Raw genomic sequence first — 15,526 nt, 5'->3', positions numbered from 1 at the left:
ACTACACTTCTAGAGGAGTATGCTTTCTTTAAGAGTACTGTAAAACCTAGAGCTGGGAGAGTGGCTCTGATTGCCACTATGCAAATAGCCAGTGGATGGTAAGGTGTAACTCTGTACAGGAACGTATTATGTGCCAACATAGCATTTACTCCTCTAGCAGACTCACCCATTAAACCACATTTACAGCTTTTGTCTTTCAATGTAACCTACCCTTGACTACAAGATCACCCTGTCAGAACTTGACAGTACAGTGTCTACAACTGCTTGGAGTTATATAGGGTATAATTATCAGCGCAGAAACAACGATTAGGAACTGGTAGCTTTCCAAATGTTGTTAGTCTTCTACACCCACAAACCCAACCCAGCATGCTTAATGGCAGGAATTCTGAGATGTGTAGTCCAACAACATCTTGGAAGGTCATGGGTTTACCACACTGAGCCAGGAGGACTACAAAAGTGATGTGATGCAGTTTCAGCTATCCATGGGGTACACCTTTTTCCTTGCTATGCTTCTTTAACATGCCAGCACTGGTAACAGTAGGCATCATCAATAACCAACATGGAAATTTTAATTCAATCTTTCCTAAGGCCCAAGCAGATTTGGACAGTACCACACCATTTAATACTCAATTTTGATCAGGCATGCAATCCAGGAACCTCAAAGTACATAGCCATGATTATACTGCAGAAAAGCAAGGGTAAATATACGTCACTGTTTCCAAGGGAGAGAAGAGCATGAGATGGTGTCTGCCTGCAACAATACTTTCTGCCAAATGCCCTTGGGTTGACATCCTCTTTAACAGCATTCTATGAAACCATTTATTATTGTTTTCCATTGCATAGTTAAATAGAGACCTCACCAACTGCTGACACTGAAATAAAAATGGGACGTGCAATTATTTTGCATGTAAATGCCTGGCCATAGAAATGCTTTTTTTCCAATGTACCCCTCCCCGTCTAGGACAAATATGACTGCCTGTTTACATAGTCAGGTTTTTTACAAAGGAAATCAGACACTGTGAATCAAGATTGCACCTTTTGTTCTAAAATTTTCTGGTTTACTCACTTTCTTCTTAGTTAATGGCTTTGCTACTAAAAGGGATAGAAATGCTGCAAAGATTTTAGGCATCTCATTCCTACTGAGAAATCCTATTAGTGTTAAATTGACAGGACTTTCTTAGTTGTGGTGTTTCGTCTTGGGAGTCCCCAGCCAATGCATGAGACACCCATCCTTGCTGTCTTAAATGGAATCTAGTTTTATTACTTATTTTTATTGACGCTGCTATAATGAAAGCTGTTTTATTATTTATGAATTTGATTTGGTTTTTAATTTTTTATCATGCTATTTTGTTTATGGTTTTAATATATTCTGGGCTACCTCAAGCATCTCTGATAGTCATGCTAAGCAAAAATGTTCTAATAAGTAAATACTAACTACAAGCAGTGACCCAAAGGGCTCTAACCTGATTATAGCCTTAAAAAGTAATGTTGCCATTCTCCAGTCCTTGGATACTTAAGAACAAAAACATTATTCAGGAGAGATGTATTCAAGTTGTCTTTAATTAACCAGAGGTATCAAGCTATGGAAATTAATTTTCTTTGTTCAGATAGCATGCTAAATTAATCTTCTCCAATTCAATACCCTCATATGTGGAACTACCTTTTATGTTATCCCCGAAAGGGATGATAGGAGTAGTCCAAAACCTCTGGAGGGCACTTGGTTGGGGAAGACCACCATATACTGCCATGTGTAGCATACTTGCCCCACAGCTGACTTGGAAAGAGATTAGATACAGGTACTGTATCACAATGTTGGCTGCAGAATAATATCCTGGCAAGGGACAATTAAGTCATTATTTATCCAGTGCTTAACTAAAACTCCAATCAGCCCAGGTCATCATGACCAAAAGAGATGGGGGGCGGTGTCCATCACATCAGGAGGGCCCAGGATTATGGAAGACATGAGCAATCAACACATTTGTGTAAATAAGATGAATAAACTTGTATGTTTCATGAAACATGAGTCTTTTATCCAAAATGATTTTGACATTTTCAGAAATAGATTGTTTTCTACTGTGTAGTTGCAAATAAAATAAAAACATTTATATACAATAGAACATCTCATGAGACACAGATCTATGAATGGAGGTTCTGAATGGTTTTTGTTTGTTGCTGTGTGCCTCCAAGTCATTTCCGACTTATGGTGAACATAAGGTAAACCTATCTTTCTTGGCAAGATTTGTTCAGAGGGAGTTTGCCATTGCCATCTTCTGAGGCTGAGAATGTGTGACTTGCCCAAGATCACTCAGTGGGTTCCCATGGCCAAGCCAGGATTTGAATCCTGCTCTCCCAGAGTCATGGTTCAGTGCTCAAACCATTATGTCACACTGGCTTTCTTTCAGAATGGTACTCTGTATTAATAAAGCCCTTATCAAATTTGTCAGATATCTATAACTGCAGCTTCCCCCATGTTCCTAAGCCCTTTATGATCAGACACTGAATTTACTAACAGATACCTAAGAAACAGAAATAGAATATCAGCAGAAATAGACTATTAGCACAAATTTCTGTATAGCTACTGATATTAGGTCCCACTCTGTCTGAGTATGTCTTCCACCTGTATGTATATACTTATTAAAATACTTCTATCCCACTCTTTATTTCAGTGTCTCAGGGTAGCATACAATATAAACAATTTAAAGCACTTCCAGATTAAAAGCATACTTAATTTCAACAAGATAAACACATAATAAACATAGCAACAGTTAAAAAATTTAAAGCTACAGTGATTTAAAACTATGCATATGTATACTTTGAAATAATTTAGTCCCTAAAGGCTTTAACAAAAAGCCATATTTTGGGTTGGTGTTGGGGAAAAACCAAAGTTGAGACCTGTCGGATCTCCAAGGGGACAGCATTCCACAATTGCAGCACTAGAGCAAAGAAGGCCCTCTCCCATGTCTTACTTTGTAGTGCCCCCATTGATTATTTGTCATTGTTACTGTGTGCCTTCAAGTTGTTTCTGACTTATGGCAACTCTATCATGGAGTTTTCTAAGGCTGAAAATGTGTGACTTGACCAAAGTCACCCAATAGATTTCCATGGTGCAACTAGGATTTGAACCCTGGTCTTCAAAGTCATAGTCCAATGCTCAAACCAGACCACCACCTTGCAAATGATGGGAATTTGCAAAGCCCTTGGTTGCATATTGCAGTGATACTCAAAATGTCACCCATGAACTGATGCTTGCCCCTGGAGAGCCTCCAGGAAAGACAGAAACAGTTGTAGCAAATGGACACAGATCTAGTACACAGATCTAGTACCCTTGTACACTGGAAAGACATAATTGCCAGTCCCCTATATATGACAGCTTAAAACCCACTGACATAAAGAACACATGGTGCCTCTATGTTCTAAAGAATTCAGTTCTTATTTTATCCATTCAAAGTAAACTGGTCCTTATGATATACACTAGTATACATTTCATGTATGTACCTGTTAATATACATCCTCTGATCTTGCTGTTGTTTATATGTAAAAAAAACCCTAGGCTTTGGGCCAGCTCTTCACTTTGTAAGAGATACTTAAAGCTATCTAGAGAATACCAAACCTTTGAATGGAATAACAAAGACTCTGGGATGCCATCATCCATCCTTCATTTTTGTCACAACTTCAGCTTTGTTCATATACTATTAAGCTGAAAGTCAGCCAACCTCAAGTTCACTGGTTCATCTGGGCTAGGAAGGGAAGCTGGCTTGTATTTTCTTTCCTTCACATTTAACAGGCATAAAAACAAAACATTGTCGCATGTTCCTACATCAAATGGAAAATGTTTAAAATAATTGGAACCTAATATATCTTTGGCACAGCCTGTTTTGGCACTTCCATACTTTCTGGATGCTGCTGTGTTGTCCATGTACTGAGGTCCAATTCATTAGGCATGGATGGCTGCACAGATCTGCCTTACATTAGCAGACCTTGGCTGATTATTAAATTCAATGCCAGCTCCCTCTCACATTCAAGCAATTGTTCATCTTTTTTTAAGATGAGGGGTAAAATTAACTTTTAAGAAAGTCAAACAAACAAAAACACAGACTTCAGTGATGGAGAATGGTGATATAACATTACAGTCAGTACTGGTCACACCAAGACTAAATTGGGGTGGATGGAAGTTTCTTCTGAGTATAATTCAAGGAGAAGGACACCCCCTCCCCATGTACACATTCTATGGTAATTACCTATATATTTTGTCTTATGGGGGAAAATTAACTTGTAACAGTGGTACAGCTTGCAATAGTAGGGCATTCTCAGTTGACAAAATGAATGTATCCATAGAAAAGTTTAAGAAAGATCTCTTTCTAGGGGTAACCAGCATTTTTCTACCCTGCAACAACCCGGTGGGCCGCACCATTTACTTAGGCATGCCTAATGTGACAGAGTTCCTGGCTTGATAGACCTATTGTGACAAGGTCTATCATGCATATGATGAATTGGGCTCAAGGCCATGAAGGTTCATGCTGCCAATCTCTATCTTTTAGTGGTCTCAGGGTGCTACAAGATTCCTTTCCATACTATTGGGCATGCTTTGATTGTGATTTCCTGCACGGCAAGGGGTTGGACTTAATGCCTCTTGTGGTCTCTTCCAACTCTATGATTCTATGATTCTATGAATTCAAAGCTATAGCTGTATTAGTCTGTAAAATCAGTATGTAGAGGGATCTTGTAGCACCTTTGAGACTAACTGAAAGAAAGAAGTTGGCACCAACTTCTTTCTTTCAGTTAGTTGCTTTCTTTCAATTAGTTGGCAGGAAGGTGCTGACAACTTCTTTCTTTCAGTTAATCTCAAAGGTGCTACAAGATCTCTGTACATACTGATGTGACATCAGTCACTTCTGGCTGGCATTTTGGCAGTGGAGCAGTTTTCTGGGGCTGCACTTAGGAGTTCCAAGGGACACATGTGGTCCACAGGCCTCACTTTGCCCACCCCTACACTAGTGGTTTAGCTTCAAACAAGTCTAAACGGTACTCTTGCTTTTTTAAGAGCCTAAGGAGTGAATCATTGAACTATGTGTAACATGTAGTTGTACCATATTCCCTAACTGGGAGGGGAGAATTGAAACCTTTTAGAAACAAGATTAATAATTAAGGACCTGTACAGACAGGCCAAAATAAAGCTGCTTTGGGTCACTTTGGAGGTATGCTGTTTAAATTATGCATGTGTCCTAAGAGTCCAGAAGCCGCACCAAAGCCATGCTCTAGTTCTCTTAGGACGCATGCATCATTTAAACAGCATGTCTCCAAAGTGACCCAAAGCAGCTTTATTTTGGCCTGTCTGCATGGGCCCTAACTTCACAGAGCTTGGAACTTAAGAAGAAGAAAAATATCACCTTACAGGATTTTCAGTAAGAGGCACGTTCTAGCTTCCAGTAACAACTTGTTAGCAGTGGATACTTTATTCAGTGAACACATGGTATTGTTTCTACTTCACTGTGATTGATATTGCACAGACAAGCAATTTCTTGACCCTTGGGAGCCAACTCTCTCATGCCTGGTGCTTCTGTCCTTCTGCTGTTCATTGGAAGGAGGCTGCTATCGAGCAAGCTAAGATGGGAGACTTGTCAGGAAACATCACAAGAGTGTTGAGGAATTGTACAGGACTGTGCCATCAAAGCATGCACTTTCTTAATTTGATGTGCGGGGTATGGAAGTTGACTCTTTATACAATCAGTTTTTAAACAGAACTTACCCATATAAAAGTATTCTGGGGACTTTTCATCAGTTGCTAAATCTCTTATTACATCTCCAAACCGTAGCCACAGCCCAAATGCGACGACAGCTGAACCTGCCAACTGGAAAAATAAAATGAAACCCAGAAAGTTAACAGCTAAAGGAAGGAATAGTAGTCCCCCAAAATCTGCAAACAAACAACTCCTCCTGCATCCTGGAAACTCCCAAGGTAGATGATACAGAGGTCCCACCCATGTGCTGGAATATAAAGATTGCTATTGGCATGAACACACTTTCTTTTGTACACAATTCTGTTAAAGCTGTTGTGCTAAACAAGGATATGTGCAGACATTTTGACAGGTGCATTCACTCTGGAAATACTCTGTGTTTTTTAAAAATATGTATAACTTTTTCTAACAGATCAAATTGATGGAAGCCACTTCTGTGCATTACAACTATAGCTGGCTGTACAAAGTGCTGGCTGGCTGAAAATAAATGGATTCAACAACATACTTTTTTCCTATTCCTGAAACAATTTTTTCAGTATTTTAAAAATAGATGAATATAGGTTCTTTATTTTTTAAGGGAGAATAAATTAACCAAATTAATGTATATGCAGTACTTTAAAAACAAAACCAGCAAACTAACAGCCCGAAGTATGATGAGAAATGGAAGACATTGTACTGAATCCATGTTTAATTTGCTGGCTTATCTGCACAAGAAGAGTCACTGTTTTGTAGCTATAAGAGTCTTGGACTAGGACTTTGGGATACCAGGATCTGAATCTCTGCTCAGCTATGAAAACCCACTGGGTAACTATGAGAAAGTCACATTTTCTCATCCTCAAAGGAAGACAATAGAAAATCTCCTCTGAACAAATATTGCCAAGAAAACTCTCTGATACGTTTACCTTAATATTGCCATAAACTGAAAATGACTTGAAGGCAAACAACAATAACAATTACAACAACATTTGTCAAATGTATTGCAAAGACAGGAGAACTCAAGGCCTATGGGGAAAACAACATGAAAAGTACTGTTCTGCCTGTATGATTGCATGCACCCAATAGCTACATACAAAATATGCTGACAGTTATTGTAAATAAGCTCATATTTTATCATTCATTAAATGAGAGACTGCATTTTCTCTAGCACTGAACCTAAGACAGTGCCAAATAAAAGTGCTTTTCCTGACTGCCTCTTTGCATGGTGCTCAAAAACTCACAAATAAATAAATAAATAAATCAGCTTCACTTTAACTTTTCCTGATTTGCAGTGACCCTATTAGTACTGCACCAACTTGAAATAAACTGGACTCAAAATTGTATTAACTGCCACACATTTCCCATGTCCAAATTCAAATCGGTACAAAAGGGTTGCCATTTTATTTTCTTCCCAGCATGCCAAAACCTATTCAAACAATAGCCTTATTGTTTGCCTGTCAAACTTGCCAGCATAATGCTTTCAAGTGGAAGGTCCTAAGCTCAATTCCCAGCATCTGCAGGTGAGACATGGAAAGGATCCTGCCTGAAATCCTGGGTGCCACTGCCAATAAGAACTGATAATACTGGGCTAGATGGAGCAATAATTTCACTGATTGGTCAATGATTTGATTCATGGGATTTGACTCATAGGGTTCCTGTGACAACTATGAGGAGGCCAGTCTGACCTCTTTTAGTAAAGAGACTACAAAGCAAAACAACATCAACAACAAAAGACCCACTTGTGCTCCCACCAAACATGAAGGAGGAAAGTCCTGATAATACTTCATATTTTCCTGGGCAAAAGAAGAATAATTTCTCTGCTAGGAAAGTCTAGGCACTTTAACAGTCACAAAAGGCTTGATACAGATAATGAGCCTCCTCTAATCAATTTGAAGAGAAGGGAGTGGGGGTGGGAAAGCAAACCATTTTTCTCTTCTGGCAAAGAACAGCTGAACAAGGGACAATAGTCATTGCTTGCAAGGCTATACAACACATAGCTTTGTGCTACTGCAGTTGGATTCCCAGCTGCAACTGAATGCTACCAGCCTCCCAACTCTGTATTCATTTGCACCGTAGTAGAGTTGTACTGCATCTCTTTGATGGGTGAGAGTGTCACCCTCTAGTGCAGGGATAAGCAGGCTTGTGGGATTTATTTCAAATTTTACTGGAATCCAAGGCCATCAGATTTTGTATGGTGTGAAAAGGCAACGACTTGTTATAGGGAGATGTGCTTGTGGCATTTATGCTCTTAGGTGCTTAAATAGCTTGCTTGAATTTGGGTGCTATGCACATTTACGTGGGGTAGGGGATGAGCAGCAGTTACTGGTATACCTCAGGCAGCAAAATATTGTAGGCAAACCATGTTAGAAGCTAAAAGTTTCTCTAATACTCCCAAAGAAGTATTGGGCATACTTAAAACCCGGGGCTAAGGGTGATGGAAGTTGCAGTACAACATTTGGCAATCTCCATGATTCACACTCTTGACTTAAAGGATTAAAGGCCAAAATGCCTCTGAGTAAATGTGCAGACCAGGAATATATATATCAGAACTGAGTTCTCACTCCTTTCACACATGAAACTACTCCTGGTTTCTTCACCATATTTGCTTCATTTCAGTAACTCTAGTTTAAGGAAATGAAAAGAGGATATCCACCTTCCACAGTCATAGCAGATTAATCCCATTTTAGTGTCATGGTTCTATCCTGTGGAATCCTGGGACTTTTAGTTGGTGTCTGCTGCTGTTGATATTGTCTGTCCCTTCTTCCTCCAACTGTCCTGAAGTCCAAGCTGTATGGCATCTTACTAGCATGATGTAAGCTTTCTTATTTAGAATATTTTTTTCATACTTCTCTGTTAAATCTCCTTGGCACTTTGATTGTTCAGGCATACAGGGTGCATTTTCCACAAAGGGTGGCGAAAGCAGGTTTGCTCCAGCTTAATCATTATTCTGTTGTCCATAATAGAAGAGAAGAGAGAGGATATGGGGTGTGCAGGGTGGGAACTAGGGCTGGCTTGACCTGCCCTCTTTTTTTAGTTGTTCCTTCATCCTGAGAAATAGAAGGGGATAGTTTCTCTTCCTTCCACAATTCCAAGTATGCTGTTGAGGGTTCCATTTACTCCATCCCTCCTGGAAAGGAACAGTTCACTTCTCCTCTCCTTCTGGAGAGAAAAGGAAAAAATGTGCATGCACTCCCCCCCCTCAAAGTTGCTTAGCATTCCTATTCTACCCTTTATAAGCCAACCAAAGACCTGAGCCACCTCCCAAAGGAATGGTTTCCACAAAATATTTCCTTGGGGAAAAAGCATCACCTCCCCACTAGGAATCTAAGAGAAAGGGAGGAAAAAACACACAAAAGCAAAGTTGCTCTCTTCTGTGCCTCAGCAAGCAGTATCAGGGACATAGCCAGGATTTTAGGAAGGGGGGGGGGGGGTCCAGACTAAGTGCCACCATTATAATGGGGCTTGGGTGCGGCGGCGCAGCAGCATGCACCATTCATTTTTCTAATGGAAGGGGGGGTCCGGACCCCAAGAACCCCCCCCCCCCTTGGCTACGTCCCTGGCAGTATACATCTGTCAGAACTTAAAAAAGTAGAGCCCAGCCATGCCATATTTGACACAACCTTTCCAGAACTTCAGCCCACATGTACTGGTTCACAAAAGCCTGTTCCAACTAAAATATGTCAGTTTTTGACATGTCAGAATGCACAGTTTGCTTAGAAGCAAAGAGCCACAGAGGTGTGCTATTCAGGAATCTTACTCTCTTCTTAAGTGTATCACTGACTGCCATTCGTTTTTAAAATTTTTACTTTTAAAAGCTTTTAACCTCCATTAAAAGCAAATATACACATATATGCATTGCATAATTTCAAAAACATACACAATCAGCACAATTAAAACTATTCATGCAACAAGCACAATAAATAAAATTACTTCATTCCCTATATCAGTAATATATTTATTTTCTTTTGTTTCTTTCCTCTCTTTTCCCGCATTCAGTATGTAAACACCTTCTTATTACTTTTAGTATTTTCTATTCCATCATCCCCCCAGTCATTATTTAATATAATTTCCCATTCATATGTGCTCTTTCTATATTATATATATATGTATATTATTCAAAGATATAGCCATGTTAGTCTGTAGAATCAGTATGTAGAGAGATCTTGTCTTGTACCACCTATGAGACTAACTGAAAGAAAGAAGTTGGCAGCGTGATCTTTCATAGACTCCAGTCTACTTCAGTCCAAAAGCATCTGAGGAAGTAGACTGAAGTCTACGGAAGCTCATGCTGCCAACTTCTTTCTTTCAGTTAGTCTCAAAGGTGCTACAAGATCTGTCTACATGTGTATATTATATTAAATCTTCTATGCCAAAAACACTTTCCTTTCGCCATATTTGTTTACAATACATCTGTAGGCTTGATCAATCATGATTATATTTATCTATTGATTTATTTCTGATTAAACAAGTTAACATATGTGTGCATGTGCACACATCCCCCATGATTAACAATAAAAGATGTTGATCAGAAAATGTGATTGAAAATGTGACCAGAGCAATAGCAGAAGGCAGATCTTACCAAATGAGGCCGGGACATCATCACTATGGGAGGTGATCAAAAGTAGTGTGGGTTTGTGGTATGATGACACATGTGAAAATAAGTAACTGCAGTGAAAGAAATTTATAAATCATTGCATTTTATAATGTTAAGGAAAATCTGTTGCTACTGGTGCAAATTCACAGGAATGGCTGCTTATTAGTTTGGATGTGTTTGTACATCATATGAACAGTGAATTTAAATTTGTGAACAGCTCTTATCTTCTCTGCTGCCTTAAATCAATACCAGGAAAGATTCTAGAGCAAACAATTAAACAGAGAGTCTGCAAGCATCTAAAAGGCAATGCCATAATCACAAAAAGTCAACATGGGTTTCAGAGAAACAAGTCATGCCAGGCAAATCTTATCTTTTTCTTTGATAAAATTACCAGCTTGGTAGATGAAGGGAATGCTGTGGATATAGTATATCTTGATTTCGGTAAGGCCTTTGACAAGGTTCCCCATGACATTCTTGCAAACAAGCTTGCAAAATGTGGGCTAGACAAGGTAACTCTTACATGTATTTGCAATTGGTTGACTGACTGAACCCAAAGGGTGCTCAACAATGGCTCCTTTTCATCCTGGAGAGAAGTGACTAGTGGGATCCCACAAGGCTCTGTCCTGGGCCCAGTGCTATTCAACATCTTTATCAATGACTTGAATGACAGAATCGGGGGCATACTTATCAAATTTGCAGATGACACCAAATTAGGAGGAATAGCTAATACTCCAGAGGACAGGATCAAAATTCAGGATGACCTGAATAGTCTAGAAAGCTGGGCCAAAGCTAACAAAATGAAATTCAACATGGAGAAATGTAAGGTACTGCACTTAGGGTGAAAAAATGAGATGCACAGATATAGGATGGGGGACACCTGGCTGAATGAAATTATGTGTGAAAGGGATCTAAAGTCCAAGTAGACCACAAGCTGAACATGAGTCAACAGTGTGATGCGGCAACTAAAAAGGTCAATGCAATACTAGGCTGTATCGATAAAAGTATGGTATCTAGACCAAGAGAAGTAATAGTGCCACTGTATTCTGCTTTGGTCAGGCCCCACCTGGAATACTGTGTCTAGTTCTGGGCATCATAATTCAAAAAGGACATTGAAAAACTGGAGCATGTCCAAAGGAGGGTGACTAAAATGGTGAAGGGTCTGGAAACCATGTCCTATGAGGAACGACCTAGGGAGCTGGGGGTGTTTAGCCTGGAGAAAAGAAGGTTGAGAGGTGATATGATAGCCCTGTTTAAGTATTTGAAGGGATGTCATACTGAAGGGGAAGTAAGCTTGTTTTCTGCTGCTCCAGAGAACAGGACCCGGAACAATGGATGCAAGCTACAGGAAAAGAAATTCCACCTCAACATTAGGAGAAACTTCCTGACAGTAAGGGCTGATCGACAGTGGAAGAAACTCCCTCGGAGAGTGATGGAGTCTCCTTCCTTGGAGGTCTTTAAGCAGAAGCTGGATGGCCATCTGTCGGGTATGCTATGATTTAGAGTTCCAGCATGGCAGGGAGTTGGACTGGATGGCCCTTGTGGTCTCTTCCAACTCTATGATTCTATGATTCATTGGCTATTACTTAATGATGCCAAGCCTTTATTACCAAGCCTGCACCCAGTCTGCAAATCCCAATTCTCCAATGTGTTTATTTTATCTGAAAATCCCAGCTTTCTAATATGTTTATTTTGCTTGTAGGAGCAGAGTGCCCTGATGGCCAGATGCCCAAGTATATCCCTGGCCCTGTTTCAGAGGCAGCAAACTGGCTGCAATAAATTCCTTTAACTCACTACTTCCTCACACATTGCTATGGTTCTTTCAGGCTCTACACTGAGATGTTATTGTATGTACTGTATGAAAGACTACACCATCTCAGAGGTGCAAGGTACACCGTCTGGCTATTGGTATTTTGGTTATAAGCCATTCCTGGGGGAATCCTTCCAACAGAAAGATGCAAATGAAATGCTGTGGATATGTTGTTTACAGAATCTGGCTTTGTCAAACAACTGAAAGTGTTCTCAGACTTGACAGGGGAATGAGTGGCTTATTCAGCTTCCCTTTGCTTAACTATGCCAACCAACAAAGGCCCTCACAGAAGCCAAGCAAGGAAAAAACAAACAGTCCTTGTAAGTGGTGCTGCTGTCAAAACCCATTGCCAAGATACAGCTCCATCAGTCACAAGTGATTCTTTCTCTCTCCTTCAGCCTGATCCTTTCCTTAAAGGAGTGCTCAGGCAGAAAGGGGACTCTCTTTGCTTGAACATTCATTTGATATTTACTTTCAGATACCTATCAATGGGGAAGAATCATAGAATCAAAGAATCATCATCAAATCATGGAGTTGGAAGAGACCTCAAGGGCTATCAAGTGCAAGCCCCTGCAATGCAGGAACTCACAATCAAAGCACCCCCAACCGATGGTCATCCAGCCTCTGTTAAAAAACCTTCAAAGAAGGAGACTCTACATACTCCAAGGGAGCATATTCCGTTGTTGGATAGCTCCTACTGTCAGGAGGCTGTTCCTAATGTTGAGGTGGAATCTCTTTTCCTGTTGTTTGCATCCATTGCACCATGTAGTCTGTCCATCTTCAGTATGACATCCCTTCAAATATTTAAATAGGGCTATCATATTGCCTCTTAACCTTCTCTTCTCTAGGCTACACATACCCAGCTCCGTAAGTTGCTCCCCATAGGGCATGACTTCCAGACCTTTCACCATTTTGGTTGCCCTCCTCTAGGCAACATCCTTTTTGAATTGTGGTGTCCAGAACTGCACACAGTATTCCAGGTGAGACCTGGTCAAAGCAGACTAAAGCTGAAACAAAACTCCAAGTACTGTGTCCATTCTCAAAGGGGTTGCCTTTTTGGACTTTTGCAGCCAAAACAACAGAGTCCCACAGCACCTTAAATGTTGACTGTGTTAGTCTTCAAAGTGCTCAAGGCACTTTGTTGTTTTTGTCTCTATTTGACATTATGTGGTGATATTTGGGGTGTTTTTGGTAAAATCATTTCAAATATGAACAAATGTGCATTAGAATTCTTCAGATTAGCCTTCCTTCTCTTGGATCTCTGCTACAAGGCTTTAACTATCCGATGCAGGGAGATACATAAGCTTGGCTGAACTGCAAATGGATGTAATTGGCCACACAGAGACACAAAATGGAAAGTAAACTTCCTTCTTTACAAAATGTTGTTGTCATTGTGTGTCTTCAAGTTATTTCCAACTTGTGGCAACTCTATCACAGGGTTTTCCAGGTAGGATTTATTCAGAGCAGGTTTTTATTGTATTGAGGTTGAGAGAATGGGACTTGCCCAATCCCACCAAGTGGGTTTCCATGGTTGAGCAGGGATTTGAATCCTGGTCTTCAGAGTTCCAGTTCAATTCAAACCACTACATCATAGTGGCTCTTTCCTTTATGCATACAAAGCAGTAACCCATTTAGTGAATATTGCTGAAGAGGCTAAGTCACATTTAAGTCAGACTAAAATGCTGTTAAAAATTCTGAAGTTTAAACAAACAAGCAAACACACACACACAAATACACACAAAGAAACAACAGTGGCCAGTTTACTAACACATTCTGCCTCACCTGCAACTATTGCATAGTAAATGTCTAGGATTTAGAAAAGATAATGTGCATGAATGTTTTTTTCAATCATTTTTTCTTGCTGTGACAATAGAGTGCTGTGCACACAAACATGTTGGCTTTTAATCATCTGTGAAATATCTCAGTGTCCTAATACCCAGATGAATTAAATACAGAACTTTCAAAGCAGTGTAGTCCATGATGTATCTGATTAAGTGGGGCATAAGCCACAAGACCTATCTGTGTTTATCAACAGGAAAAAAGCATTGTTGTCAATTCTACTCCCCCCTTTCTGTGATAATTATTTATTAAATTATGTGTTTATTTAAAATATTTGAATGACTACCTTATAAAGCAGAGGATCCACCTGGTGCTCTACAAGGTAAAATGGTAAAACAGTGAAATACATTTTATTAAATCAGCAGTTGCAAATATTGAAAATAAGAGCAATAGTAAACTCCAATTTATAAACAATAAAATCTAAAAGCAGATTGTAACACTCAGATCTTCAAGGCCTGTTTAAAAACAGCTTAAGAGTTTCTGCTCTCCTCAGTGCCTTGGGTATTTATACAATATCCTATCCCACCTAACAATTAATGTGGTTGCGGGAAGCAACCTGTTCCAAGGAGACAGAAATTGCTAGTGGCAAAGAAATCCCTTTACATCATCACACATCCAACTAGAAATAAACATCCCCCCTTTGGCCGTTTCACCTAATCATGCACTCCCAGAGCGGCTGAGTAGTTGGCAGAGAGCCGAGAAAGAGAGCAGAGCTCCTTCTCATGTTGCCAAGAGCAATTTCAAGGACCCTGCTGGGCTGTTCTGCACTTCTACAAAGCACAGACCTGTGTGCACAGCAGGCAAGAGAGTGGGGGCAGATGGAAGTTGTCACATCCCAAAGAAAAAAGTCATTTAGAGGGGGAAAGTTCCCTTTCATTAAAAAAAAACACCTGCAGTGGTGAGAACTATGAGTTTTTCTTTGCATCTCCAGCTGAGCAAAAGACAGAGAGAAAACAGGAAGAGGAGGAAAGATAATCCTATATGCTGATTGTATGCCCTTCTGCTATAATGTAGGAACAAGAGGAACTGTAGGTAATAAAGCAATTGCACCTCTGTTCTCACAGTGTCTTTCCTGTGCCTAACTAACCAAACATGACCAGTGACAAACTCTTAACCATTAGACCTGTTCCATAGTAGAATACCCAAAGAGCTAGACTCTCCTTCATTGGATACTTTTAAGCATAGGTTAGATGGCCATCTATCTGAGATGTTTCAGCTATGGATTTCTTGAGGTCCTGTCTAACTCTATAATTCAGTGATATCCTGATCCCCTGAGTGTAGAACAGAATGAAAGGGATGCAAAAGGAATTGCACAACAATGGATTTATTTACAAAACCAATTGGCTGTTGATTTTTTAAAAAATGATCAGTTGATAATCTCACTTTAGATCTGTCATGGGAGAAAGGGGAAAGACATATGAGAGTAATTAACCTAATTGGAAGAACTGGTGACTTAGATCACACAGATCATCAGGATTCATCCATCCATGAACATGTGTGCATTTAGTGCTGTATTTCTAAATAATATGAAAACCAGTAACATCTAACTTTCTTATAGATCCTAGCAGCATTCAA

At 39.8% G+C, this 15,526-nt stretch overlaps 1 protein-coding gene across 1 annotated transcript in view; it reads right to left on the bottom strand.

Moving 5' to 3' along the window:
• TSPAN2 (tetraspanin 2) overlaps nucleotides 1-15,526 on the bottom strand; it is an 89,419-nt gene that overhangs the window by 48,628 nt on the left and 25,265 nt on the right. The window contains exon 2 of the mRNA XM_089514334.1: nucleotides 5,747-5,849. Within this exon, the coding sequence (XP_089370460.1) occupies nucleotides 5,747-5,849 (103 nt within the window). The remainder of the gene's footprint in view (nucleotides 1-5,746; nucleotides 5,850-15,526) is intronic.

This window comes from Sceloporus occidentalis, unplaced genomic scaffold (assembly GCF_023333645.1).
Source record: "Sceloporus occidentalis isolate IW3139 unplaced genomic scaffold, rSceOcc1.0.p SCAF_3, whole genome shotgun sequence".
Taxonomy (NCBI): domain Eukaryota; kingdom Metazoa; phylum Chordata; class Lepidosauria; order Squamata; family Phrynosomatidae; genus Sceloporus; species Sceloporus occidentalis.
Note: the sequence above shows the minus strand (reverse complement) of the source record. Positions and strands in the feature narration are given on the sequence as shown.